This window comes from Lepidochelys kempii, chromosome 5 (genome assembly GCF_965140265.1).
Source record: "Lepidochelys kempii isolate rLepKem1 chromosome 5, rLepKem1.hap2, whole genome shotgun sequence".
Classification (NCBI taxonomy): domain Eukaryota; kingdom Metazoa; phylum Chordata; order Testudines; family Cheloniidae; genus Lepidochelys; species Lepidochelys kempii.
The window spans coordinates 91,511,399-91,538,872 of record NC_133260.1 but is presented as its reverse complement, the minus strand read 5'-3'; the positions used below and the strand labels follow the sequence as shown (position 1 = coordinate 91,538,872).

Below are 27,474 nucleotides of genomic sequence, written 5' to 3'. Positions count from 1 at the left end.
GTGACTTAGTCACCAATCACCCACATTTTGTCACGTTTGAGGTTATGTGGACTAGTAAACTTGGAATTATTTGTATGGCAGTTTGTAGACAGATGTGATAGAAATGCCACCAGTGTCTACAATCAGGTCTTCAATGTCATTATTAGGTAGACCTAAGTAGCCAATTTTAAGGCATCTACATAGAAAAGTGCTTAATGCCCAGAAGCTCCCATTGCTCTTAGGCCACTTCTGCTTAGGTGCCTAAGTTTAGACAACCATTTTTTTAAAAAAATCAAAGCCTAAGGACAGTGCACCAGAACATTATGGTCCTGGTAGAACTGGTGGTCTTCCAATTAGATTCTGAAGGCAAACAAAACAAAGATGCTCTCTATCTTCTATCTGCAGGGTTTTTTGGGGAAGAAAACAGCCTCAATAGAAATTGAAATGCCACTTCTATTAAGGATGCCACTTCAGCATCAGCTGCCACATGACTTCTCCAAAATGGGAATACATTCTAATATATTTGCCCTTAGATTTAGTTTGCTCATCCTCTCCCTCTGGCTGGATTCCAACATCAACAGAAGCCACCATCTTTCTCCCCAGAGTTTAAAACACTTCTGCTTCCTTGGCATGGTGTGGTGCGGGGGGCGCGGTTACTGTGACCAAAGCAGAGACCTTCCTTTGCTCTGGGGGAAAGAGCTTGTGCTGTTGAGCTGTAGGGTGTTGTGTGACTTTTTCTTGTGTTTTCTGGTGTTTGACTTTTACACTTTTGTCTATTACACAAGGGTTTTATTTCCTCAGCCCTTTCAGAACACCAGTTCCTTTTTTTGTTAGTTGGGGCTCCCATCTGGAACTTAACTTCAGGGTGGTCCTAAGCCTCTGATATGCAACTGAAGGAGTAATGTGTAGGTAGATCCTTGTAACACCCCAGATCCTTCCCTTGGGAATAAGCAGGCAAATAGCAGAAAAGACATCCTACCAAATGGCTCACTCATTCATTAAGCACTTGAGAAAGATTCCTGGTGGTTTTTTTTTCTTTTCTTTAAGTGGATTGGACTAGGAGATTTGGGGGAATTTTTGGATTTAGTCCAAAGAATCCTCGTTAAGAGTTTGTTGAGCCCTTGTTACTGAAGAGGGCTGATTTAGCTTCATTGTCTGGTGTGGGGAAGAGGACACAGCATGCTGTCCAGATTGAGTCTGTTGCTAGTGTTGCGTAGGCTTTGAGCAGCTGTGGAGTTTCCCTTCTGCAGTTCTTGATATGATCTCTTTGCAGATGGAATGGCCCTTGGCCTTCAGCTTGCTTTGTTTTGCCTGCTCCACCATGATGTGGGATGGAGCTACAGAAGAGAAGCTGCTCAGCAGGTGGCCCCTGTTAGGGGAACACAGGTCTGGTAAGTTTGGTCTATGGGGAGATTCTACTTGATTCTGCCCCAAAATACGATTTTAAAAGCTAGGATGCTAGAAGAAGCAGTAGCACTGAACTGCTACACTTTTTGTGCTTCTGGAGGCGGAGAATGTAGCAGGAGGGCAAAGGGACATGGCCAGACTCAGAGCATCATGGACAAATTTGAACTGCATCCAATATTTGAAAGGAGAGGGGCACAGACTAATTGAATCAGGGTGATATCAATTCAGAAACATTCTATCAAGGATGCCACTTCAGCATCAGCTGCCAAATGACTTCTCCAAACTGGGAATACATTCAAATATATTTGTCCATAGATTCAGTTTGCTCATCCTCTCCCTCTGGTTTGGAGTCCAACACCAACAAAAGCCATCATATACTTTTATGATGTATAAAAGTATACTCATAATATACTTGAAAAATAGGCTTATTATTCGTCTCCTCTTTTTGTAGGTGGAGTAATACAAGCAGACACATTAAGTGATTTTTCTCAAGGAAAAAGAAGGAACCAGTTTGAGCTAGGATTAGCTGCCTTCAGTTCTTGAGTCCCAGTCCTGTGTCCAGACCACTGCTCATTCTCTCTATTTTAAATCACTCTAAACTAAAAAGTTACCTTAAATATATGTAAATTAAGTAGTTTGGAGCTAATTTTACGAAACTAATGCATGAGTGTGGGAGGATAAGGTCAGAGTAACATAGCCTGGTATGCCATATGATGTATTAGGATCTGATTTGCTTCCATTTCCTCATACCCGTATCTTCATTTTCTCTTTACCAAAATTTAAATACCTAAAATTTGGGGAGATAACTAATAATTCTGTATTTACAGTACTCAATAATATACAGCTGCAAGTGCTACAAAGCATTGCTGTTAGTAATTTGAAATTCTCTTCTGACTACATTGCTGAATTTGCCTTGGAGATAACTTTCCCCCAGCAGCAATAAAAAGGAAAAACCTGTGCTATTCTACTGTTGAAGTAATTTTACAGTTCCTGATTAATATTGCTGTACCATGAATTAAACAGCAACCATTTCTCTGACTGGCTAATGGTTATCACATAAAGCACAGAACCCTCTTGAGTTGATTCAACTTAGACTTACAGAATGGGAAATTATCTCATTTATTTAATTCAGTGGAACTCCAGTCATCACAAACAATGGAGCAGATTTCATTTTTTGTGAAAGAATAACTGATCTTTGGTTAATTTGTCTAATTGTAGGAGGTGGTTAAGGGTATTTACTTTAAATTTCTTATAAGCTTCTCAAAGAGATGAAATCAGTCTCTTGATATTATTCAAAAATAATTGAATAATACAATTTCAGACAGATTACATAGTATTTACCACTTGTCAAAGCTGTTTAGTATTTTAGATGTCAATGTGTTGCTTTGCGGGTGTTTAGGGTTTTTTAAACAAACAAAATCAAAGTTTTTTTCCCCAAATGCCCCATATTTTAGCAAGTCAGGCAGGCATTCAGATCATACAACATCTTTTTTCCTTGTAGCCTTCCTGGCTCTTTCTCCTCATCGTAGGGACTTCTCTGCTACCAAAGACAAAGATGAAGCATGGAGCTGGTACGGGGGATCTTGCAAGTGATATAATTTAAGGAATATATATGATGTGGTTCTGTATATTATTTATGTATTTATTTTGTGAAACAATAGCATAGCCAATTCTTGAACACCCTTACCTGCCCTCATATACTAGCTCAAATGCATAGCCATGAAAGTTGTGGACTTATGCTGTATTAGGACTCCATCCTATAAACCATTTTGTGGGTTTTGTTCTTAATACTGAATGAAAATTATAAACGTACAATTGATATAAAAAAAACATGTTCAGTGGGCACTAACTGGGTCTCTCCCTTCCAGCCTCAGTTGAGGTGCCAAGGAATGAAGAGGCAGAGAGTAAACCATACACCTCAAGGGCTCCCCTAAATGAGGAGAGAAACATATTAGTTATGTAGTGTGGGAAAAAGTGCAGTGTTACTTCTCTTGCTGTATCTGTACAATGGTGATCTCCGATTTGGTCAGTCTGGCACTTTTTACAAGCACCAAAAGCAATCAGTTTTCTAAAACTGATTCTACTCATTAGCCTGTGAATGAAAAGCTTAACCCAATGCAGCATGCTGGCTTCTTAAATTTTTAAAAACTGACAGAATTAGAATATTAATTGCCTCATTTTTAGAAACACTGAGCAACCCCAGCTCACACTGAAAACTGGACCATACATGCTCTCATTAAATATACCTGGCAAAAGGAAAATACCACAAAATTAACCATTTCTATTTTCAATCCAATAAAATGTGTAGGGAAACAAGGCGATTATAATGATTCCTTTATTATATATTTTCTTAATATATTTATATCTGTGCATGCACAATAATACTGCCACAATTGTGTCTAGTACAGCATTACAATGAAAAGGTATCTGATACCTGAATTTTGATTTTGTAAGAAGTTTTTTACTGCTACTATTGCCTTATTTGAAACGAACACTGGTTCTCTTTGTTCAGTTAGACTTGCACAATATTTCACATCCAAAAACCATCACATACAAATTGACATAAATGGCAATCTTTGAAAATTACATTACATGAAGAAGGTTGCTTCCATTACATTCAAGGAAAGATGTCCTACTGCTGAAGGAAGAGTATCAAGTTTGTGTTACAGTCTCTGTATCACACCTGGATGGGGAATACTGGAATTCATTATCTAGCAATGCAAAGCATTCAGTCTTCAGAAGCATAGAGTAAATATCATGACCAAAATCAAATGCTTATGTTACTAAAACTCATCATTATTTTGGAGGGAGGCAAAGGCATAGCCTCTTTCCTTATGAAGAATCTGTCATGGTTGTATTAAAGCTATCATGTAATACCAAAAATATGTTGCAAGGACCTTGAGTCATAAAAATCAAGAAAATTTAGAATTAAGACTAGAATTTCTTCTGTCATAACTAGCACCGAGATACTGAGCCATGTACAGTACAGTATATAAAACATGCTCTTGAAATTCTCATGCACAATGGATTCAGCCTCTCAAAACCTAGATTGAAATGAACATTGTTGTATTTACATTTCAGACTTGTATTTAAGTATCTGTTTGTAACAAACGCCCTGAATAAATATTTATTCAGTAGTCATTCATAACTCCTTTTGGATCATCTTCCAGAACCACTAGTCCAAACAGAGCTTCTACACAAACACACACACTTACTTGGGACGGGCATTAAGGATACTGCACTATTGAGACTATGGAGTTCTTTAAATTGAATTAATACATTCCTAATGTTATCAGGCCACAGTATTAAAATGTTGAAATCTATACTACTACTAAAACAACTACGAGTCTGGTGGCACCTTAAAGATTAACAGTTTTATTTGGGCATAAGCATCTATGCATCTGAAGAAGTGGGTTTTTTACTCACGAAAGCTTATGCCCAAATAAATATTAGTCTTTAAGGTGCCACCGGACGACTCCGTTGTTTTTGTGGATACAGATTAACACGGCTACCTCTCTGATACTATATTACTATTAAGTCAATCTACACAGAGATGCTAATTAACTTGCTGTGTTAATACACCAAGTTAATTTAAGTGAATTTATTACTTATGAAGGGTGCTAGAGTAAGAGTTCTAGAGACTGGAGGACTATTTATACCCAGAACGGGTACAACACAGTGGGAGCAATATGAGCTTCCCTACACTGCCCTGCTAATGTGTCTCAATCCTGATCTAGAGGAATGACCTCTAGGTGATAAGAGTAGCAGGTTCAGTCCCTGGTGTCTCTGGTTATTGCCCAAAGTGCCAATTGTGATGGTCACTTTGCTGTCTGAACACCTGCTCACCAGGGAGTGGACTGAGCCTGCCTACTCATTCAATATAGGTCACAGAACAATTAACATGGTCAGTCCTTAAAAAGAAAAAGTTGGAGGAGAGAGTATATAGGTGGTTCTATCATTCCCTTACTTCTCCCCGCTGATCATTTAATTTTTTTAAAAATTTAAGCATAAGAGCAAGCCATTACTATTTCAACGGCAAATATGCCAGCATTTCTCTCTCTACCCCAATTTCAAAACCAAGATGGCACAGACTGTTGCTACCTACCTAAACTGGATTTGAACCAATGAGTTATTGGTAAAAGATTTCACATTTCCACTGACGATCCCCTGAGCCATCTTGCTCTCTATGGTTTTTACTTCATGCACCAAATAAAAAGAAAGAAAAACAAAACAACACACACACACACACCCCAATTTCATTTGCATGGCTGACACTTAAAAATCTCTTTAGTTAGGGACCTGTTGCAGTATCGAAAGATACTGCTTGATGCTTTTAGATGTCCCCTTATGTTATACAAGCATTTTTCAAAAAAATAAAGAAGAGTCAGAACTGGGTCACTTCAAGCAAGGATAATTAATTAAACTTTTTGCTGTAGCAAAAATTCAGTTTTATAAATATTTGGCAGTAACTTCAGCTCCACATTAAATCTTATTCTAAGCAAAAATGGGGCAGTAGAGGTGTAGGGGAGGTACAAAAGGACTTTGTTCATTCCCAAAACATGACTATCTTTGACTCACAGGAAGACTCTAAACCAACATGGATACCACCTTTCCCCTTAAAAACATGCCCAGAATGAAATTAACTCATTTTGACAATACAAGAATTTGACAAGAATATTAAATAAGTTGCTAAAAAATACATAGCAAAATATACATACAGTATACACATTTAGCCACTTCTTGTCACTGAGTAAACTTGTTTGCAAAGCTAAAAATTAACTGATTGTGGAGATGAACATCTCTCTCTTCACTGAGATGATGTGTTTCAGGGAAGAGTTTTATGCAAACATACAATTCATAGTAGGTGCAGGAGCCACCATAAAACACTTCTGACTAGTGGACTAACAGTAATCTTGCAAGAATAACTTTCTTTTTTAAAAAGGCAAGTTAGATGTCATTGTATATTTTAAATTATGGCTGCTGTAAAATTATAATCTCAGTGTATTAAAGGATCAAGAAACAAGCACAACAATTGATCAAATTTTCATTTTTGTTTAATTTAGTAACTAGAGAATGAAACTGTTTCAAAGCAAGCTCCGCATTACTTCAAAAAAATCAAGCATTTAACATAATTCTAAAGAAAAACCTCAACCTCAATAAACACACAAATTAATAAAAACCTGTACATTGTATTTTTCAGGAAGAAACTCAAAGGACTGTACCACAAGGCATTTTAATATTAATTTCTGTATCTGACATACTACAATTTATAATCCATTTGTTGGTGATTAAGGACACAAAAAGCCATGCAACAATATTTGGTAGAAAATGAAATGGTAAAGCAATTGTTTGATATATTCAATGCCAAATGAAGGCACTGAATTCCTTAAATAAAACAAATGCCAATATTATCATAAATCAGAAACACATTTATTGTCTTTCAGCTAAACTGGCTTCAATTACTTTTGTCTCTTTGAGCCAACCCTCTTGAGAGCCAGATACTTCCCTGTTTCCTGTCCACTAAAAACCAGGATATTCATTTTCTTCTTTGAGTCTACAAAGATGGCTCAAGGCAGGTGTGTCCTTGTCATTTCTGAGTCAGAAAGCCCCTCTTCTGGAACAGAGGGTTCATAATCGCCTGCATTATCAGCCAATTCAATGTCTTGCTCATCATTACTCTCTGCACTGTAATCAACTTCTTCAAGGAAGCGAGGCTCATCTTCATCTAGAACATATGTAGTGGGGCTGTAGAAAGACAACACACAATAGGTTGCATTAATCGCTTTTAAAGATTTAAATTCAGCTACAGTCAGAAAGACCTTATCTTGAGCTAAATGAATAATTCAAAATGATACTCGTTTTAATGTAAGAAAATCAGGCTAATAGGAATAATTAACCTGAATAATGCATATAAACGGTGAGCCAAAATGACATTTATAAAGCTAACAAATTAATATCAGACACACACTACATAGGATATATATGTAAAATATAAAGAAATTATACACAATTTAAAAGTCATTGAACGGGAGTAAGTTAGCTTTTTAGGTATGTTAGAGGGCTTATTCCTTCACCCGCTTACTTCCCTGGTCCTTCTTGCATGAACAGAGAGCAACAATACCCGAAGTCCAAAAGTACAGACAATTCGATATTTATGGGGGTGAACTTCCAGCAAGCATGATTCCAGTTTCCTTCCTTAGTGTCCCCCTTCCCAGCTCTGACACCACAGAGCCTACCTGTGTCCCTGCTCCCATTTCCGCCCCTTAGCAAAACATGATTCCAATTTCCCCACCCCCATTCCGTTCCCGTTCCCATTCCCCCCCCTTACTTCCTGATTGACTGAAGACTATATAGTAAAACTTGAGTTCTGCTTAGCTATACCTTAACCTATCATTTTCCTGAAATTTAACTAACCAATCCTAACATATTGTAACATGATTATTTAACCAACTATATCCCACCACCTTAATTAGTTTACACCCAGCAAAATTAATTATACAGCAAACAAACAATCACGGAACCAGACAGAGACCAGGCAAATAAACAATAGCAAAGTGGGAACTATAATGACAAAATAATACAGAAGTGAGGATTTCACAACTACATCTATAAAGACATAAGGGTTTCCCAGCTGTGTCTATTGATAAGTGAGTTCTTACTGAACAGAAAACTATCAAACTAAACTTCCTTTTACATCCTCTAGGCTCTTCCCTTTCTCTGGAGGTGATAGATCAGATCACCTTTCTAACAGCCCCAGATTGCCTGATTCAACGCGACTAGTTTGGAATGTGAGGATATGACCATACGCGTCCCAGCTTATGGCTGCCTCTGCTGCTTAGCCAGAGATCTTAGCCTAAGAACAGAGCCTCAGACTGTCACAGTAAGAGCAGGCCCTTACACCGGCAGACAGCAATTTTGATTTTCTTTTATACCTCTATAACTAGCTAAGTGATAAGAATACACCTAAATTCTTAGAGTATAGGCCTTTACAGACAGGTCTGAATATCTATACCCTAACAAGGTGCTACTATATAACATACAGAATATGTATTAACTGTGATAGGGACTGAACAGATACAAGAAAACGTAGACCCTGCTGTCAAGAGCTTCCAACTTTAGTGTTTTAAATTATAAGCTCGTTTTCAGATTGTAAACTTATGTTTTAATTAAAAAAAAGTTATTAATTAGTTTGAAAAATGTTACAAAGAGCACTTTTGACTAGTTTGTAAATGAAAGCTTAAGTACTCACAAAGCAGGGGGTTAAGCCTTCTTTTGTATGCAAAATTATCAAGGTTATTTGAAAATTGTTAAACTTATTCATACTTTGCATAGATTAGTTTTTGAACATCTTATCTTAAATCCTGCAGTTCACAGGCAGCAGTTAACTTTAAGAAGCTGGGTAAGTGACTATGGGATATTCTAAATGGTTTCTAGAGTAATGTGCTAAACTAATTTCTTCCAAGATTCTAAAATGATTATCTACCATTAGAGTAAACCAAGACTGAATAGGCCTTTTTCACTACCCCAGAGTTTCCTATTATGAGAAAAAATAAAAATTGAATTTTTCATACCCAGGTTTATTATTGTCCCTTGGGACACAGAATAAAGCTATTTGCTTAAAAGCACTAAATGCTTCTAAATATTTCATAAAGTAAGTAGCTCTGAGTTCGGATGAGGTCCTAGAAAGGATCTGCAACTTACCCATTTTAAATTCATAATCAAATCATATAGATTCCCCATTAGGTTTGCCAAATGTTTCTACATTGGAAGAGCTGGAACTAAGGAATCAATAATAACCAGATACAACTCAAACACACAACAGGTGTGTTAGGAACATGTAAGGTGGTCTGGTTTGGGTTATTGTGTTAGGATCATTAAACAAAGTATTTCAAAGTTATACATTTGAATTTTTACAACTTTTTTTTTTGAGGTACACTATAGGATCTCTTGACAGTAGCTCTGCATTTAATTTCATTACTGTTTCCACTCTAAAGCTCTTTTAAAGAGTAAGCAAAGGACCATTATAATTTGCAATGGGCTGAAATTTGGTGCAAATATTTTTCACTGAGCGTATTCTCTGTACCTTCAAACCTCAAGTGAAGTGTGTAACTGACAGCTAAGATTCACATACTGGGAACATGACCAAAAAACCTGGACTTTTTAGTTTAAAAATAGGTTTTAAAAGTACTAAAAATAAAAGGCCTAACAAATTAAATTAGCGCACACAAAAGAGAGAGAGACTAGGCTACTGTATATTACATTTACCCTTTAAATTTTTCAGAATAAGGGTTAAGAGCTTGGTTGTGCTTACTAAATACCACAAAAAGAAAAGCAATACAAAACTAAATGTGTTTAACAATTGTTATTTAATATTTTGGTGGCACCCACAGACCCCAACTAGGGCCAAGGCTAATTATGCTAGATGTTGAACATACATATATTGGGTGTCTACCCTAATTAGTTTACATTCCAAAAGGACAAGCAACATATGAAGGGTTAAGGAGAGGGATACAATCAGGTACTCTGACTGGCACAAATAAACTTATAACAAGACTGTTATTCTAGTGCCTTTACATGAGGCTCACAAGGCACTTCACAAGCATTAATGAATTAAGTCTTCAAGGTATCCTTGTTTTACAGATAGGGATACAACATGGCACTGAACATCTATGGCAGGGCCAGTAACAAAAGCCAGATCTCCTGACTCCCCATCCCGTGATTTAACGATGTGACTATTTTCCTTCCTCTAGAAAATCATAATCCACCAACACCTACTTCATTTGAAGGAAAATAGGTTGAAATTTTCATTCATTTCTTTGGAAAATTACTCCCTGCAAGAAACCACACTCAAAACACATCTCATCTCAACAAGTGTGTAGACTATTCTGGGATTTCTGCTTCGGATCACTCAACACAGATATTGATTTGCTAGATTACACATACAAGGAGTTCCCACTGCAATTGCAGGATATTCTGTAAAAAGAAAAGGAGTACTTGTGGCACCTTAGAGACTAACCAATTTATTTGAGCATAAGCTTCCATGAGCTACAGCTCACTTACACGGCTGCTACTCTGAAACAGGATATTCTGTGTAATTCAATTCACAGGAAATGCAGCCATTAATTCTGAACACTGCCCTCATTAACTCATAGTTATGAGAACTGAAAAGTTTCACAAAATTAATTTTTGCAGTGCCAATGACATGTTTTTCTAGCCAGTGCTACCATGAAGTTAACGTATAAAAATGTATTACAATAGACACTTATAAAATTGATTTGTTTAGTTGCATGTAACTTAGGATAACAGAGAATGCAATGGAGTCTTCTGCAAGAGATACTCTCTCTCCATCAGGTAAGTTTACTGTAGTTTTTAAAAAAATTATTTTACACATACACAGTCCAGAACATGTTGCAACTGTCTTAATGATTACGCAGAGAACTGGACATTTCAGCAAGCCACCTTCACTTCTAGGAGCTTACATTCTGTTTACCAAGTGACAGACTATGTCCCAGTCTACATTCTGAATTCTAAAAAAACAGAGTATTGTGGCACCTTAGAGACTAATACAAAATTTATTTGGGCATAAGCTATGGATAAGGGGGGTGGGTGGGTGTGTGTGTGTGATCTTCCTCCTATATTTTTCACTGCATAAATCCGATGAAGTGCGTTTTAGCCCACGAAAGCTTATGCCCAAATAAATTTGTTCGTTTCTAAGGTGCCACAAGCACTCACTCTTTTTGCTGATACAGACTAACACGGCTACCACTCTGAATTCTGTGTTGCAATATGCGTACAAGACAGTTGCAATACGCATACAAGACGGAAAATTATTGCTATTTTAACTCCGTTTTAGGTCAACAACTAGCAAGTAGTATTAAAAACAAGCCAATACTGCAGCTTTGTCTCAAAAGAGGCATCAGGGAACACTTAGGCATGTCAAGTTTTTATCTTAACATGATCATCTTTTTAAAATCCAGAGAACAAAGCAGAGTAATAATAATGCACCACAGACATTTGCAACTGCCAATCTGCATTCAAATCTCAGGTTAGAAATGTAAGGGTAGTTTAATCTTTGATGAAATTTTTACTAATCATAAAACTATCAATACAATAATTATCTTTTTCCACTCAGGAGAAGTCCAGTACTAGAAAAGTTAATTTACAGGTCAGGATTAGCAAAGCTACATGGAGAAGCTTGCCTAAATATCTGCCCCTATTAAGTCTGGCTCTGAAATTATTTTCATTTTAACAAGTTTACCTGGCTCTCCATGGCACCCACTATGCTATTATTGCCCATTCACATTCTACTGAAATAAAATATGTTAGGTTGTGCTTATTTTGTCTACATGTTTCATTTCCTTCTGTACCCATCGAAAAGGTATCCGAGTGTCTGGTACAGTTCACAGCCAACAGGCCCTCCCATGGATCTATTTCTGATGTAGTGAATTTATCATATCATCCTTTGATATTTGGTCTTCGAAATTCTTCTTAGCCCTCTTTAATCTGTATTTTAGAATGCATCTAACAAAATTTAGACTCTACTCCACTGTTCTCACTTGTGCTGGATTTCTACATTTTTGGTGACGAACACTTGAACCTTGCTGTTTAATCAATTTTGTTTTTTTTAATATCATGACATGTCTTGGGACTCAAAGTATTTTTAGCTGCCTTCCATGCTGATTCTATGGATTTTAATTTCCTAACTTTTCCCTTGAGTTGTTTCTAATTAACATACTCAATAATCCCTCCTCCCCCATCACCTCTTGCTTTTCTTTTTAAAACAAAAAGTTAATAATAAATTGGTTTATTATTATTAAGACTGGTGGATTGTCATGGATTACATAATGTGTGCTTTCTTTAAAGTCACAGCTGTTCAAGTGACCCCTTTAAAACTTCTTTAGCGTTCATATATTTTATTTAAATTTAATTTTTACCCTTACAAGTGTGAAGATCAACTTCTCAATGAAAACTAAGTGTAACTTATGAGTGTTGCAGGACTCAGACTCTCAAACAAATAGTGCTTTTCAAAAGTATACCCTTCCTTTATACAAAAATATGTTTAGAAATGACAGGATATCCAGAAAATCATGTAATTTAAAAATGCATAAAATGCTATATCAAAACAAGACCTACTATAATTTTTCAAATAATTTTGGCAATATTTTATGTTCTATATTTTTTCCTATTTGAATGAATGTTTTGGTACACTTACCAATAAAAATACACTAATTTTTGGAAAAAAGTTGTGATTTTTTCCCCCAGCTAAAATGGCTATTTTTGCCACAACGAACTCATGATTTTTCCAGTTTTGTTTTTTTCTGATACAAAACATGTGTCTCATTTTTCATTATTCAAATGCTTCAGTTGCAGGAGAAGTCAACCTTGAAGGAAGCAAAAATTTTCTATAACTTATTAAAACACACTTACATTAGAATATTTACAGTGCTTTACAAGAAGAGATTGAGAGTTTCTGCCCAAAGACTGAAAGTTACACCACCACATGGTATCAGCGAGAGACAGAAAAACAACTGGCAAGGAACCAGTGATTGCTGCCAAAGGAGTTTTGACAGGGAAGTAAAAGTGGGAGGAGAGGAGTCAGGGAGTAGTGCAAAGGAACCAGCTTTCCATGTCCTCAGTTCCTTAGAATTTACCCAGAGATCTCCAGATATCCAAGCTATTGGAAGGCCATGCTCCTACAGTAGCTAAAAAATCTCCTCCCTTGAAGGCAATATCACTCATGGAACTCAACTTACATCTGCTTATGGAGTTCCCTTGGGTAATTCTCCCCTTCTATGGTTTTTCCTATGTGAGAAGGAAAGATCTAAAGGACAAATTTGAAAAGCAGTTCAGTGTCCAACTTCTATTCACAATCAAAAGGAGCTGGGTGCCATCAACCTTCCCACAAAGTGAGATGGGGAGGTAGCATTTGTAGCTGGTTTCCGTCTCCTCTCATTTCTAGAGCTGGTCTCCCCCTGGCCATTTCCCAAAATTTCCTCTTTGTTAACTCTAATGAGAAAGTAATATGAGAAATCCTAAAGCTCAATCTGTGTCTGCTATAATTAAACAAAATCTATAAAATGAAAACACTGGATAACCTAGAACAGTGGTTCTCAACTTTTCAGGACTACTGTACCTCTTTCAGGAGTCTGATTTGTCTTGCGTACCCCCAAGTTTCACCTTACTTAAAAAATACTTGCTTACAAAATCAGACATAATACAAAAGTATCACAGCACACTATATCGGATCACTTACTTTTTCATTGGAATATAAATATTGTTCTTACATTTCAGTGTATAGTATATAGAGCAGAATAAACAAGTCATTGTCTGGATGAAATTTTTGTTTGTAGTGATTTCGCTAGTGCTTTTTATGTAACCTGTTGTAAAACTAGGCAAATATCTAGATGAGTCAATATATCCCCTGGAAGACCTCTGCATACCCTTGGTTGAGAACCACTAACCTAGAACATACTGTGTGAGCCTTATAAAATTGAACAAGGCACCAGAATTTCTGAACAAGGTCAAGTCATCAGACAAAGATAGATAATGCTCATAAATCCCACTAGTTATGACCAGAGTCATATGTTTTTATTTCATTGCATTCATAGAGCCCATCAAACCCGTCAGCATCACAACCATAATTCTTACTACAGGACCATTATTACATGTAGCCTAATGGTTTCTCTTTGGGGAAACTGGGGGGAAAATACTGGAAAAAGAGTTCAGAATAATTAAAGGAAAATAAATAATTTAAATGTTTAATTCATCGCCTAAAATGTTAAAGTGCATTACCAGAGGGAAATAAGTCTAGTTATTGCTTTCTTTTTTGTAAATCAAACATGCTGCTGACTCAGTTGAAAATGCTTTGGTTAACTTAAGGTAAGTACATCCAGATGTAATGAAATATTGAAAAGTACTTTAAAATGTTGGCCTGTCCTCTTTCTCCCAAGTTAAGGAAGAGGAGGTCTTGTGTAATTACCTATACTATTTGTTTAATTAATTAGTGCTTCTGAATGCACACACCTTTTGTCTTTTAAAAAGGAGACTCTCTCAGACATATTATTACAATCAGCAGCTTCAGAAAAGTATGTACAGTAACTTACCTTATTTACCACAAATATTCCAACTGGGACACTATGGCCTTGGACTATTTCCCAGGCACTGTGGAAGGAGGAATTTATCTTGAACAGAAAGGTTTCTGGAGCTATAAAATTAACCTCATTTCTTAGGACAACAGCAGCATGGTTCTTGTATAGGCAAGGGAAGTAATTTCACAACCTGCCTTTTGGAGGTAAATGGTTTTGTCCTGTATAACCGGTCATTTGATTAATCTTGTCCTTTGATGATAGTCAAACAGAGTCCAACATGCCTACCTACAGAATGCCACTAGGACTTGTACCCATGTTTCCATAATGCTTGATTGTAGGACTCCAATCAACTATTCTGAGAAACTCCAATGTAGCTGAAATCACCATAAGGTTGTGATTATTATTATTCTTACAGTTCAGTATCATTTAGACGTCAGGACCCTTTTTCCTGGGAACAGTAAAAATAAAGAGGCAGTCCCTGCCCCAAAGAGAATTATGTTTCCCAATTCACCAGAAATGTAAAAATGTTCCAGATTAATGTAGGACATTCTTGGTTGAGTTCTATCTGGATACCAAAAGCTAAGAGAGAATTCATGCTGAACTACACTTCTCTTCAAATGACCAGCTGTTGACTATAGGTGTTCGTGGTCTGGATGAAGGAGTCCCGCTTCAAGGGGTCTGGTCTTTTTCTGTAGGTCCAGTATGGGTTCCTTGGCTGCATAGGAAGTCCTGCCTCGTGGGCAGTAGAGAATTAAGAGGACTTCAACTCTCTGTGGTTTCCCCTTTTCTGTATCCTTTATGTGAATTGCCTTGAAAACAAATTATTTGCCCAATGCATTACTTCCATTGCCACAGAGAAGCTTCAACCTCTACTTACTTTCTGGTTTTGGAAGGGATACAACATACATGCCTCAATCATAAACCAACCTCTAATGGGAGGCAAGAGAATACTTCCTTGTGAGCACTGTAATAGCCTACTGTTTGGCTTCTTATACCTTCTTCTGACATAAATGGTGCTGGCCAGCATCATAGGCAGGATACTAATTGGATCACTGGCTTGATCCCATATGGCCATGTGAGAGAGAGTGAGTGTGTGTGTTTTGTTCAGACACACCACTAACAGCTGTCAAAATGAACTGAAAGATTGCATATGCTGAGATTTTGGAAATTTGTCTTCCACCTATATGCCCTACTGTGTGCGGCTTGTTTCTATAGTGAGAACATGGAGCTCTGGAGTGAAAATTTGGTTGGCTTTCATCATGTTTGTGGGTAGGTGAGTACAAACAGGACATTAAGATGTGATCTGAGATTGACACCTAATTTTGCATTTTATCAGGTGTGTGGTTCTATGTCCTCAGGAGAAGCTTTCGTAGATGTATTTTGAGAAACCCACTCACAGGATGAAACCAGCAATCCTGCCCACTGGAGATAATTGGCTGTGGATGAGCACTGTCAGGAAATGACTGATGCAAGGAAGCTTTGGATCTATGCAAATCTTCATCACGATGGTAAAATTACAGTTTGAGCCATCCTTGTTTTGACCACTGGATGAGCAATTCATTGGGTTCAAAGCTCTTCAGGATTTTAAACAACCGGTGGCTATTAATCCTTTTTAGCAGCTTTCCAGTTACAAGTGCCCCCCCACCCTTGGGGCAAGGCACTGATTCGTATGTTGTCTATGCATGTGTAATTTGCAACCTGTACCTTGCTGTTACTAGCCACTTCTGAAGATTTTGGGTGCGGAAAGTAGATCAGAAAGAAGGGATTGTGAGCTCTTAGACACAAATGCTCGTTTCATCGTTGTCACGCTGAGAATTTTGTTGGTTTGGTAGAAAATGTAATTAGGTTTCTTGGAAGCTTCTGCTCCAGATTTTTACCTCTGCTAAAGTAACAGTTCCTTCTTGGATACCCGGGTGCTTGGTGGTGACCAATGGATTTTTATGCTGGCTTTCATAGGGGCCTCAACCCTCACTGTTATCTCAGCTACTAATTTCTCTACTATTCTTCCAAACAGCTTCTCGCTGTATGCTTATATGCACAAGGTATCTGTGTAGGAAGAATAATGGTATCTGTGTAACCCAGCTTCCTTGTAGCCAATGAGTTAAAAGCCATTGCTATTGTCACAAATCACATCAAGGGTTTGACCATGACAGACCCTGAGAGGTCTCACTCTAAGCAAGGCTCATATCCCTAGATGATGAGCCACATGCTTGCCACCAAACAGTCTTTCCTTACTAAGTATATGAGGAATCTTTGCTCAGAATAGTTATTGCTGAGGTTATGAAATTGCTGTACAGTGTGTTCTCATTCCTATGGTGTATGTGATCTTTTGGAAGAAAGACCCTTTCCAAAGGTGTCACTTTTTCACAAGTGGAGCTACTGCTGCACCAACCCTAGGCTCCCAAAATGTTAGATAAAAACAAAGAAATTTCATAATGCTTTAGTTTAACATTTGGTTTTAATCAGAAGCCCTTATTTGGACCTTATATCCTCAGAGGTGGTGTCTATACAAAATCATACCTTTAATAATGTTTGAAAGGGAAGATATATTATTAATATTAATGAATTCCTGGCAAGCCACTGGCATCCTGTCCTGGAAAAGTCCTGCACAGAAAGTTTGTTGGGGTGAGTGGCGGGTGCTGGGGTGTTTAGTGCATGCATGGTACTTCCCCTGGCTGTTTATACTCAGCTAAGGAAGAGTATTGGTACAAATATGTTGTTTGTAGAAGTAAGCTGCTAGATGTCTCCATGAACGTGAAAGGTTGCCAGCCTGATCCCACAGGCTAACTAGCACCCAAATAAGTACTATAGGAGTAACCTAGTTCAACTCAGGGCTTTACTCAGGAGCCACTTTGAACATGGGAATGGATTTCTCACTTCCTCTTCTCTAATCCCATAATGGTGTTACTTCACGGGGAGTGGAATCCTCATGGATCTCTGAAGTGCTCCCTATGCTCTAATGTGCACTCAAAGCCTGTGGAGTAGGGAAAGGGTAGACACACAGTGAGACTGGAGTATCCTCCTGCACTGGAGGTAGCTCCTCAGGTGAGGGGAGGGGACCTGAGCTGCCAGTACAATTCAGAGCCCTGGGTGCTTGGCAGTGCGAGGGTTGGCTGGCTATGTAATTCACCCTATGTGGAGCCTGTGAATGCCACCTCACATAGGGAATGCTGCTTCGATTCAGTGCAGTGCTTGCATAGCCCAAGGGTAGCAGAGGACTCCTAGTGAGGTTCTGAAGTGGCACATCTGGTTGACAAACTTCTGCGCTGCCAAATACCCAAGCCAGGAGAGGAATGACTGATTATAGGTTGCTAGCGCACAAAAATTCAAATTAAAGTTAGAATACAAAATTGTTGGGAGAAACTGAATTGCCAACTTTTTCTACCAACAGCAGCAGAAAATCTGGGGGCCTGCGATGAAGGGTGGGACTTACTCCTGAAGCCTTCAGAACAATAGTATGGAAAAGTATGGAAAAATTATAGGACTGTGCAGTTTATGTACAAGGATTAGGTCAAAATACCCCCCTATAAAAAGGGGGCCCACTTGGTTTTATGCTTTCATTCAGTGATGCAACATATATTATGTCACTTAAACAGTAATCAGTGGTTTGAAAGTTTTTTTTAATCAGAGAGATATTCCCTGTACCTATGGGGATCTGAATCTGCTCCCACTGATTTCAATGGAAACTTTGCCATTGAAATCAATGGAACAGGATCGGACTTAAAGGTATACACTGATAGAACTGGTTATGACAAATAGACAGCAGTTTTTAAAAGTCACACACAAACATTAATTTGTCTTAATGCTGCATTAAGACAGAAACAAGTTGTTAAAAGCCAGTCTATTCCACAAGTTAAAGGATGCTCCCCACACATTTTATATTACACACACAGGTTTATATGTGAAAGTACTATATTTTGCAGTTTTTAATACAATAGGACTAAGTGAACATAATGGAAGCAACTTAACATTTAGAATTTCCTGACTTGAGTGCTAATGTTATATTAAGATATTTAAAAGTCATGGGAAATTAAAGAAAAAGAATGAAAGAAGTGAGAAAAATCTGAAGTATTTGGCTTCAAATTCCTTGATCCGAGGCATAATCTAAATGCTCCCAACTATGGAAATATAAGTTACTGAAGCACCATGCCCCAGTGGCACTAACAGAAGCATTCTTAACTGGCCTAATTCCTTTCGTGAAGAACCATTTGGCTGCAATGCTCACTCTCTCTACCAAGTACCTTACATGGGGAATCCTAAATATGTTTTTGAAAGGTTCTTTACAGATGCATCCAACTTCAAAATATTCATTAATTTAAAAGTGATTGAGCCATTCTTCAAAGCTGGCTTGATTTTTGTTTTGTAGGTGTCACTGAAAGACAAGCTACAGCTGAAGTTTCTAGCCTCAGTCCTTTGCAAGTTATCAGAGAGCAAAATTTTCTGATTGAAATTTATGAGCAAAACGTAGACTTTATTACCAAGTAGCTCAAAAACAAAATCACCTGATTTCACTCCAAATTCCTCAAATTTAAGGCAAAAAAGTATGAGTAACTGAAAAGCAAGGTTAGAAGGGAAATCAGAATTCAACCTTAACTATAGCAGGTGTTTAGATTACGCTGGATGCATACACACACGCACGCGCACACACGACAGAACTCTGCTGAGATGAGTTTTACTAGAGAATTCTTTCAAAAGCAGTTAAGCATGAGAAAAGTAGTAATAATTCTTGCACAAATTTAATATACCATCAAAATCTATATGTTGAGTGATATAAAAAGGATGGAATAGAACAGGAAAAGGTTCACAAAAGGGCAACAAAAGATAATCAAGGTTGTGGAATGGCTTACATATGAGGAGAGAGACTAAAAAGATTAGGGTCTGCTCAGCTTAGAAACAACTAAGGAGGAATATGACAGAGGTCTACAAAATCATGAATGGGGTGGACAAAGTGAATAGATATCCATTATTGACCTCTTCACACAATACAAAAAGCAGGAGTCACCCGAAGAAAATTAACAGGCAACAGGGCTTAATACAAACAAGAGGAAGCACTTTTTCATATAATGCACAAACAACTTGTGGAACATATTTCCTTGGCATGCTGTGAGCACCAAAAGTATAACTGGGCTCAAAAAAAGAAATGGATAAGTTCATAGACGATAGATTCATCAATGGCTATTAACCAAGATGATCAGGGGCACAATCTCATACTTGGGGCTATCCCAAACCTCTGGTTTACAGAAGTCAGGACTGGACAACACAGTGAATCACTCCATAATTGCCCTGTTCTGTACACTTCCTCTGAAGCTCTAGTACACGCCACTGTAGGAGATAGGACACTGGGCAGGATGTATCATGATCTTATGTGCTTGTATCATCTTTTATAACTATTCTATGAGTACAGTTATTTCACAACAAACTATATATCCATCTGTGCACATCATTTTACAGAACAGCTTACAATTTTGACTTTATTAGGCTGGTTAAAAGAGGTTTTAAGCACCTCCCATATGTTATTTCCCATCACACCACCTACATTTTCACTTTTATTCCCAACCTTTCAGTGATGTTAGCTGTCCCTTCCTCCAAGGCCAAATGCAACTTCTCTCACAGCTCATTAACGTTACTCCCCAAATTGTAGGTAGAGCTGCTGCATCAGAGAATGACAAGAGGTGTTCATTGCCCCCTACCTTCCTGCGTTTAGGTCACTACAGACCTTTGTGAGGTGCTCCATCCCCATGGGGAAGACCAGCCTGTTACCTCCAGAACACTGCAGATCCAATACTAGCTTTGTCTTCACTGCTAAAAAGTGTGTTTTTACTATGAGATAACTAATGCATGATAGCTTTCCTGCTGTAAACTCCTACTGGAGACATGGTACTGAGGTTTAACCAAGAGGTAAAATAAATATCAAACCTGAATGAAGGGTATAGTGTCGACCTCCCCGGCTTGCCTCACAGTAAAAACTACAGGGAGGGAGTTTGTCTCCGCTGGGATTTTACAATGAGAGAACTATCACACATTAGTTATTGCACTGGAAGTAACCATCTTTTTTTTAGCAGCAAAGACGAGAGCAAAGATTAGGCTCTATCCGACATGGCACAGTGGTAGACGAGGAGCAGTCAGCTATCTGCTATATGCTTCTTGCACTATCACTACTAGTCTCATTTTCCTAGTTGCATTTTGATTCAGTAATATAGATATTATTTGATTTACAGAATACTGTAATAAATTGTTTTCCTCTGTACAATTTATTGTGACCAACGGAAGCAGGATGACTAGCTGCTGACCTGGAAAAGCTGAGATAACACCTGTGATGTAGAAAGCGTTTAGCAAACAGATTACTATATTGTATGGTCTTCATCAAAACTTTGAATCATACACTCTTCATGTGACAGCAGCAACATAACAGGTGTTTATGAGTGGCTATTACTTAAAAATACGGGAATTTTGAGTTTACAGATTTTGTATCATAGGACCTGTGTAGTTCCTCAGGTACACCATGTGGCTGCCATAGTGGCTACACAGATTATTTTTTATTAAGAAAAAGAAGGATTGGTACAGGCATTAAAAATCACGATAATGTTTTTGTGCATTTGAAAATGGATACGAGATCAAATTTGAGACCTAGAGGTATTTGTTCTTAAATGTGGGGTCTGCAGCGTTCTCATGGACTGTGTGTAGAATGGTTCTCAAGGGCATGTAAAACACAGTAAAGAGGTATTCTATTGTTTTCAATTGCATAAATCAAAATAAAGGGAACAAAATGAGAAAAACAGAAACAGATATTGTAAGTTGAGCCAACAGTTTCTTGTAATCTTTTTTTAAAAAGGTCAGTTTACTAACAAAGTGTAAACACCATGCAAATAACCACTTGAAGTTGTGTTACTCTTTACTGTAGAGAAACACGCACCTGTTTTTTGGTAGAATGAAGGGCTCACAAAGGGCAGCTACACTATCCAGAAGCGGAATGGATTAAAAACAAACCACTGCATGCAGTGTCTGACAAACTAGCCCTACAATCCTGTCACATGCCTGTGAGGTCCCACAAATTTTCATTTAATTAGCTGGGGTAAAAGGAACAGCTGGAATGCATTTAACATGGCAGATCTCCAACACTTCAATTCTATTGTCATTCTGGGGGGTGGCAATCCAGAGGTTATTTATGAATTATTAAAAACAGCCTGACAAACTTTATGCCAATGTAACTGGGGGTGTGACCTGTAGTGTTTGTAATTAATTCCTCCATGGTTACTAAGATTTCAAATATACAGTACTTCACTGCTTCTGTATGCAGTCACAGAAAATGATTGACTTGAGTTGAACAATGATAGGTAAAGAAATTATAAAGAATGGGAAGGAAACATTTTTGGTACCTATGGAAGGAGCTGTGAAATACATCAGGAAGAGAAGAATTTCTTCACAAAAATCTTAGCAACAGTTATTTAGCTATACTCTATGGTACAGTAGAGAACTTTTAAGCTGCCTCTTCTTTTAAGCATAGTCTTTCACTATTTAAAAAAAAATTGAAGGAAAAAAATTTTCCTGGGGGGAAAAAAAAATGGTAATTTTTGAAAGGAGACATACTACAGACATACTGTGATTCAGTGATAAAGCCCAGGGCAGGGAATTGGGGCCTTCCCCTGTGGTATTATAAAATTGGCTGCGTGTGTTATGGATTGCTTTCTTCTCTCAAAAGGATCATGTATTGGCTAATAGAAAAGGCAGCATGCCAGATAAAATGGACCAACAGTATTCTTGTTGGGCTTTCTCTGTGTTCCTAAGGATTAACCTACAATGCGTTGTTCCCACAAAGTGAGAAAAGGTTATGCTATTTCTTATAAAATACAGCATAAACTAATTCACAAGGCTGCATAAACTTAACCCTGTACTAGCAGCACTTGGAAACCCCCTTCTAAGCAACAAAAATTCTTTTTTCCACACACTAGATTTGTCTAATATAGCTCAAAGCACATGCAGCATTTGTTTATCACTGGCCCTCCTTTACAACCAGTTCACAGAATTCTGGCCCATCTTTGCCAACATACTTTTGCTACCTCAGTGCACAAGTATGGCACCAGGTAAAGCTGCAGCTAAAGAAAGCTCAGGCAAACCTCATGCTGCAGCCTGATCTCAGAAAGACATCCTGGCTTTCCTTGGCTTTTGTGGGGGAAGTGCAGTGCAAGCCCAGCTATGTAAACATTAAAAACTCAGCGCTTTGGTTTTCTAATATGAGTGTCCAAATTCAAAACAAATTTCTTGCATGCTGTGCTTGGATTATGGGGTAGAAAGAAGCAGACAGTATGCTGTTGGCTATGGTGGCTTGGCTTTGTACTAGCTTGCAGAAGTAGGCAGCGGAAGCCACCCTTTTCCACTGTGGAGTTCAAGGGCATCCCTTTTGTCCTGGCACAATCCTGATGACATTTTCAAGCATGCATTCTTTACTCTTTGACTGCACATTTCTAGGATGGGCTGCCTTGGTCTCTCCCGCCATGGTAGGGTACTTTCCCATACCACTCTGCCATGAGCACCGGTGGTACCAAAGCCCAGCAACACATGGACCTGGGGAACCTCGAGCAGTCGCCCTCTCTGGGCACTCTCTTGAGTGATACATGAGCCAGAATCATCACCGCCTATAAGTATAGCAATACTGACTTCACTATCCCTACAGTTATTACCTGGGACTCCCTACAATCTACCCCCAGGCTTCATGGCTACGTTCTCACATACTTACCATGCTGATGACTGCTGCACAGCCCCATACCAAGCCTGACTTCATATCTGCATGATCTTTATAGTAAAGTTTTAGGGAGTTTTGTCACTTATCTCTTCCTGTTTGCTAACCTTTTAAATCTAACAATGTCTTTCTGGAAGTTGATCAGTGGCCTTGGCTGAGGTACCCCTGAGGGGCACCTCCTACAGGCCTGGCCTTGATTACGAGAATGAAGAAACAGACAAGAAAGGACATGTTCATTCATCTATTCAGCAGGGCTGAGGCCAGTGCACAATGGAGTGAAGACTAAAACAGATATAGGATAAGGCTTGATAAAAGGAGGATAGCAGTACTGGGTATAATATTGAGAGGGGTGTATTTGCTTATTATAAGTATATAGGTAAGAGGTAGGGCTGGATTAAGGCTATAACACAAGACCTACAGGCCCCAGGTCTGTAAGATATTTAGCTTAGCCAAACAGGGCCTTTGACCTGAATTAGGCTAGCATGAGCAGCTGACCCATAAATAATCTTACAGCCATAAAAAAAAAAAGTGTTCCGTTACAGTAAATACATGTGCTAATGCTGAAATTTAAGAAATGTATATTGCAATGTACCAGCTAAAGCCAGCTAGAATATTCTGGGGATTTTTGCAGACATTGGGGTGTCAGCATCATGCTAACCACAAGTTGTTTGGTGTCTGAGTAACGTCATTATTATAAAAAGAACTAAACAAGTTAGCCTATGAAAACTAGGGCACCCCAAATTTAGTGGGGTGTGAAAGTATAGATAAGTACATGAATATGTATGAACCAAAATGAGTATCAGCATAACTCATTATAAAAAGGTATTACCTGGCCTATTTGCCAGGGGAGTCATCAGGATGACTACGATGATGAAGATAATGTCTGACACTCCGGGGTGCCCCAGCAGATGTGAGTGATACCAATCTAATATTGGTGGTAATCTTCCTGATGCTGTAGCCTCTCAGGAGGCCAAACCCTTAACCACAGGTACCACTTAATGATCTAAAAGATTAATCAATAATCAATATACCAATCCATCAAATAGGCGACAAGAAACAACCAGGGAATGCTCTTTTGAGGAAAGGCAGAAGGACCTAGAGGTGCACAAGAAACTGCACCAAGATATTATACAGCTCCTCAGACAGCAGACCCAAGTGCTACAAAGTTTTATGGAGCAAAACTCTGAAAGACTTGCACCCCAGCAGCCATTACACTGCATGTACTTTTCTATCTTCCTGGGACCTGGGCCATATTCATTCCCTGCCAGCATAGCATGCCATAGTATCACTTCCACTGAACCCAGTGGAAAACAAGAAGAATTGCTATTTGTATTTATACACTGCCCTGTGATTCATGCAGAAGCTATCAGCACCTTGCACTTTGTTCTTAAACGATTTACAAGTATTTCTGTTGTTTGTTACTGCCCAGTAGTTTTACTTTGTGAAAATCCTGGTTTACAAACAAACAGTCTTACACAACAGACGTGACCACCCTCCACCAAATCTGATTCCCCTCAAAGTCATGAAAGGTGTTAACAATTCATTTAAAATTCATATACAAGCCAAGTGCAGTTTATTCACGAAGAGACACAAACTAACAAAGCAGCATGCTGCCCGACTATGACACACTGTCACTCTCACGGCCTCCTTTAGCCATATAAAGAAAAGGAGTACTTGTGGCACCTTAGAGGCTAACAAATTTATTTGAGCATAAGCTTTTGTGAGATGAAGTGAGCTGTAGCTCACGAAAGCTTATGCTCAAATAAAATGTTAGTCTCTAAGGTGCCACAAGTCCTCCTTTTCTTTTTGCAGATACAGACTAACATGGCAGCTACTCTGAAACCTGTCATTTAGGCATATAGCGGCTAGTCATTCAAAAAATAAACCGTCATTCCACTTCCCCCCTCACTCTGCCAAGAATATGCCCCCCTTTGCTGAGCAATTATGTAAAACACAATATTAAATAATAGAAATATTTGGCTCACTGAGATCCAGGCTACTCATGAGGCATCTCTAGAGTACTTTCAGTCTACCAAATGCACATTCAACCGTCATCCTGCAAGTGTTCAGATGATAGTTAAATCTTTCCTTCCTGTTGTCCAGGTGCCCAGTGTATGGCTTCATGAGCCAGGAAAACAAAGGGTAGCATGGGTCCCCAACAATCATAGTTGGCATTACAACCCCACCGATATAAATGTGCCATTCCAAGAAAAGTGTTCCTGCTTGCAGCTTTTCAAATATCCTGTATCCCTAAAGATGCAAACATCAAGCACTTTCCCTGACCATCCAGAGATAATGTCAGTGACACATCCCTGGTGATCCATCACATCATACTCTGGAAAAGTAACCGTTTCTGATTATGTACACAGAAGCAAAGTTGGGGGGGAGGGGGAAGAGGGCGAATCAGAATACGCTTCCTGTCGCTCCACCACAATTTTGGAAGTCCATTGAATTGAATCCCTTTCTTTTTTCTCGAACTTTGCCCAGAGTCACAATCCTGGGCAACAGGATATGCTCAACCGCCATGCACACCTGAATGACCTCTGCCCCCTCCATAAACTTGCCAACGTCAAACTGACAGACAGCAATCAGGGCCACAAACGTCCATATCACAATCACTTTTTTTCCTCCCCTGTCAAAGCAGCTCTCATTTTTGGCATTTCCATTCAGGAACACTTAGGTGAGTTCAGTATACTACTCCAGGCCTTCCATATCCAAAAGCTCTGCAGCCAATGACAATGCTCCCAGATATGCATCACAATCCAGTCCCACCTCTCCGTGCTTGTTTCATGAGCCCAGAAGCACTGTGCTAATGTGTACAGCTGACAATTTTCATTCACTATCCACATAATCCACTCCTTCTCGGTATTCTCATTTTCACTGCTCTGTGACCGGTTGCTGTGATCGCTGAAGTTCCACAAACACAGAACAATCAGGTGCCCGGTCTCTAAAACAGACATGAGAACTCCACTGACCTGTTCAGCATCCATGATTCTGCTGAAGTGGCAGAGAGATTAAAAACTGACACAAGGAAGAGCAGATTATGGGATGGAAGGGTGGAACTGTGGGAATTAAAAACAAACAAACAAGAAGTACCAAAAAAAAAAAAAGTTTAGGGGATGGAACAGAGGGAATTGTGGGAACCTGACACCCCAAAGTTTCTGCAATTCTTTGAGAGGAACGCTGGTGTCCCACAATGCATTTCAAAAGTGGCACACAAGGCTGTGCACTCGATAGCAGCATGAGAAACATTGGGATGTCTATCCACAGGACATCATGTCTTGTGTCAATACAACCTCTTGCTGTGAGGATGCATGCAACAGCAAAGGCAGCTAAGTGTGCACATGCCCTAGTGAGGTTACCATGTCAGCAGCTATACAATCGGCACAAATGCTACTGGGAAGACTTTCTGGTGTAGACATGGCTTAAGGACTGTTTTCTGATTTTTCTTTCCCTTAAGTTCTGGAGTGATAAGTGTTTTATATTATTTGGAACTAATAAATATTTTCCCCTTTCAAAAGTTAATTGTGTATAGGAAGTGTAGTTGTGCTACCCTGAAATATCCGACAACAACATGTGGAGTAACCAATTCTTGTCCAGGCTCATGATTCCAGGAACGTTAAATGGTGTATCACTCGTATTGCATACCACTTCCCTCCCTCTTCCTTACAGGTTCCGTATATAATATGAAGGATACGAATTTTGAACATTCTACTACAAATGTATACAACATAATATAGTGAAATCAGCTCCATAAGTCTTCTAGGTTGAAATGACTTTCAGCACATAAAAGCTAGATTCCATATGAATTAAACAGAAAGAATTAAATGATGCACATCTGCAAAATAGCTTGTTCTTACATGGGATGAAACTCAGGTGTAAAATATGGTGAATAGGACTTGTGCCAGGGATGAATGCTACCCAATAAGGATCTGGACAAGAATGGATTACTTTATCATCCTCCTCCAATTTGGATTACATATATTTTTATTCAATTTTATAACATTTCCTGTGACAAACTACAAAATACATCAAGAGTGAAAATAGTTTGCAAGCCTGGAAGCACTGGATACCAAAAAAAATTCTCATTTAACTGCACAATGGGGGGGTGGGTGGGGAATAAGTGATTTTCATAGAAATAGAAGAATTTCTATATTATACATGGATTGAGGTCAAAGGAATTCCAAATGTAATTAAAAACAGTGAAACAAAGAGACACAAAACTTGTTCAAACATTGGCCTTATGGTTTTATAAGTAATTAG

General features: G+C 38.5%; 1 protein-coding gene across 5 annotated transcripts in view; it reads right to left on the bottom strand.

The window, feature by feature from the left end:
* Positions 1–3,705: 3,705 nt before the first annotated feature.
* Positions 3,706–27,474, bottom strand: part of AGTPBP1 (ATP/GTP binding carboxypeptidase 1) — a 152,696-nt gene continuing 128,927 nt past the window's right edge. For all 5 annotated transcript variants that reach the window (XM_073345032.1, XM_073345029.1, XM_073345030.1 and 2 more), the window contains one exon: positions 3,706–7,131. In XM_073345032.1, the coding sequence (XP_073201133.1) occupies positions 6,954–7,131 (178 nt within the window). In that variant the 3' untranslated portion in view covers positions 3,706–6,953. The remainder of the gene's footprint in view (positions 7,132–27,474) is intronic.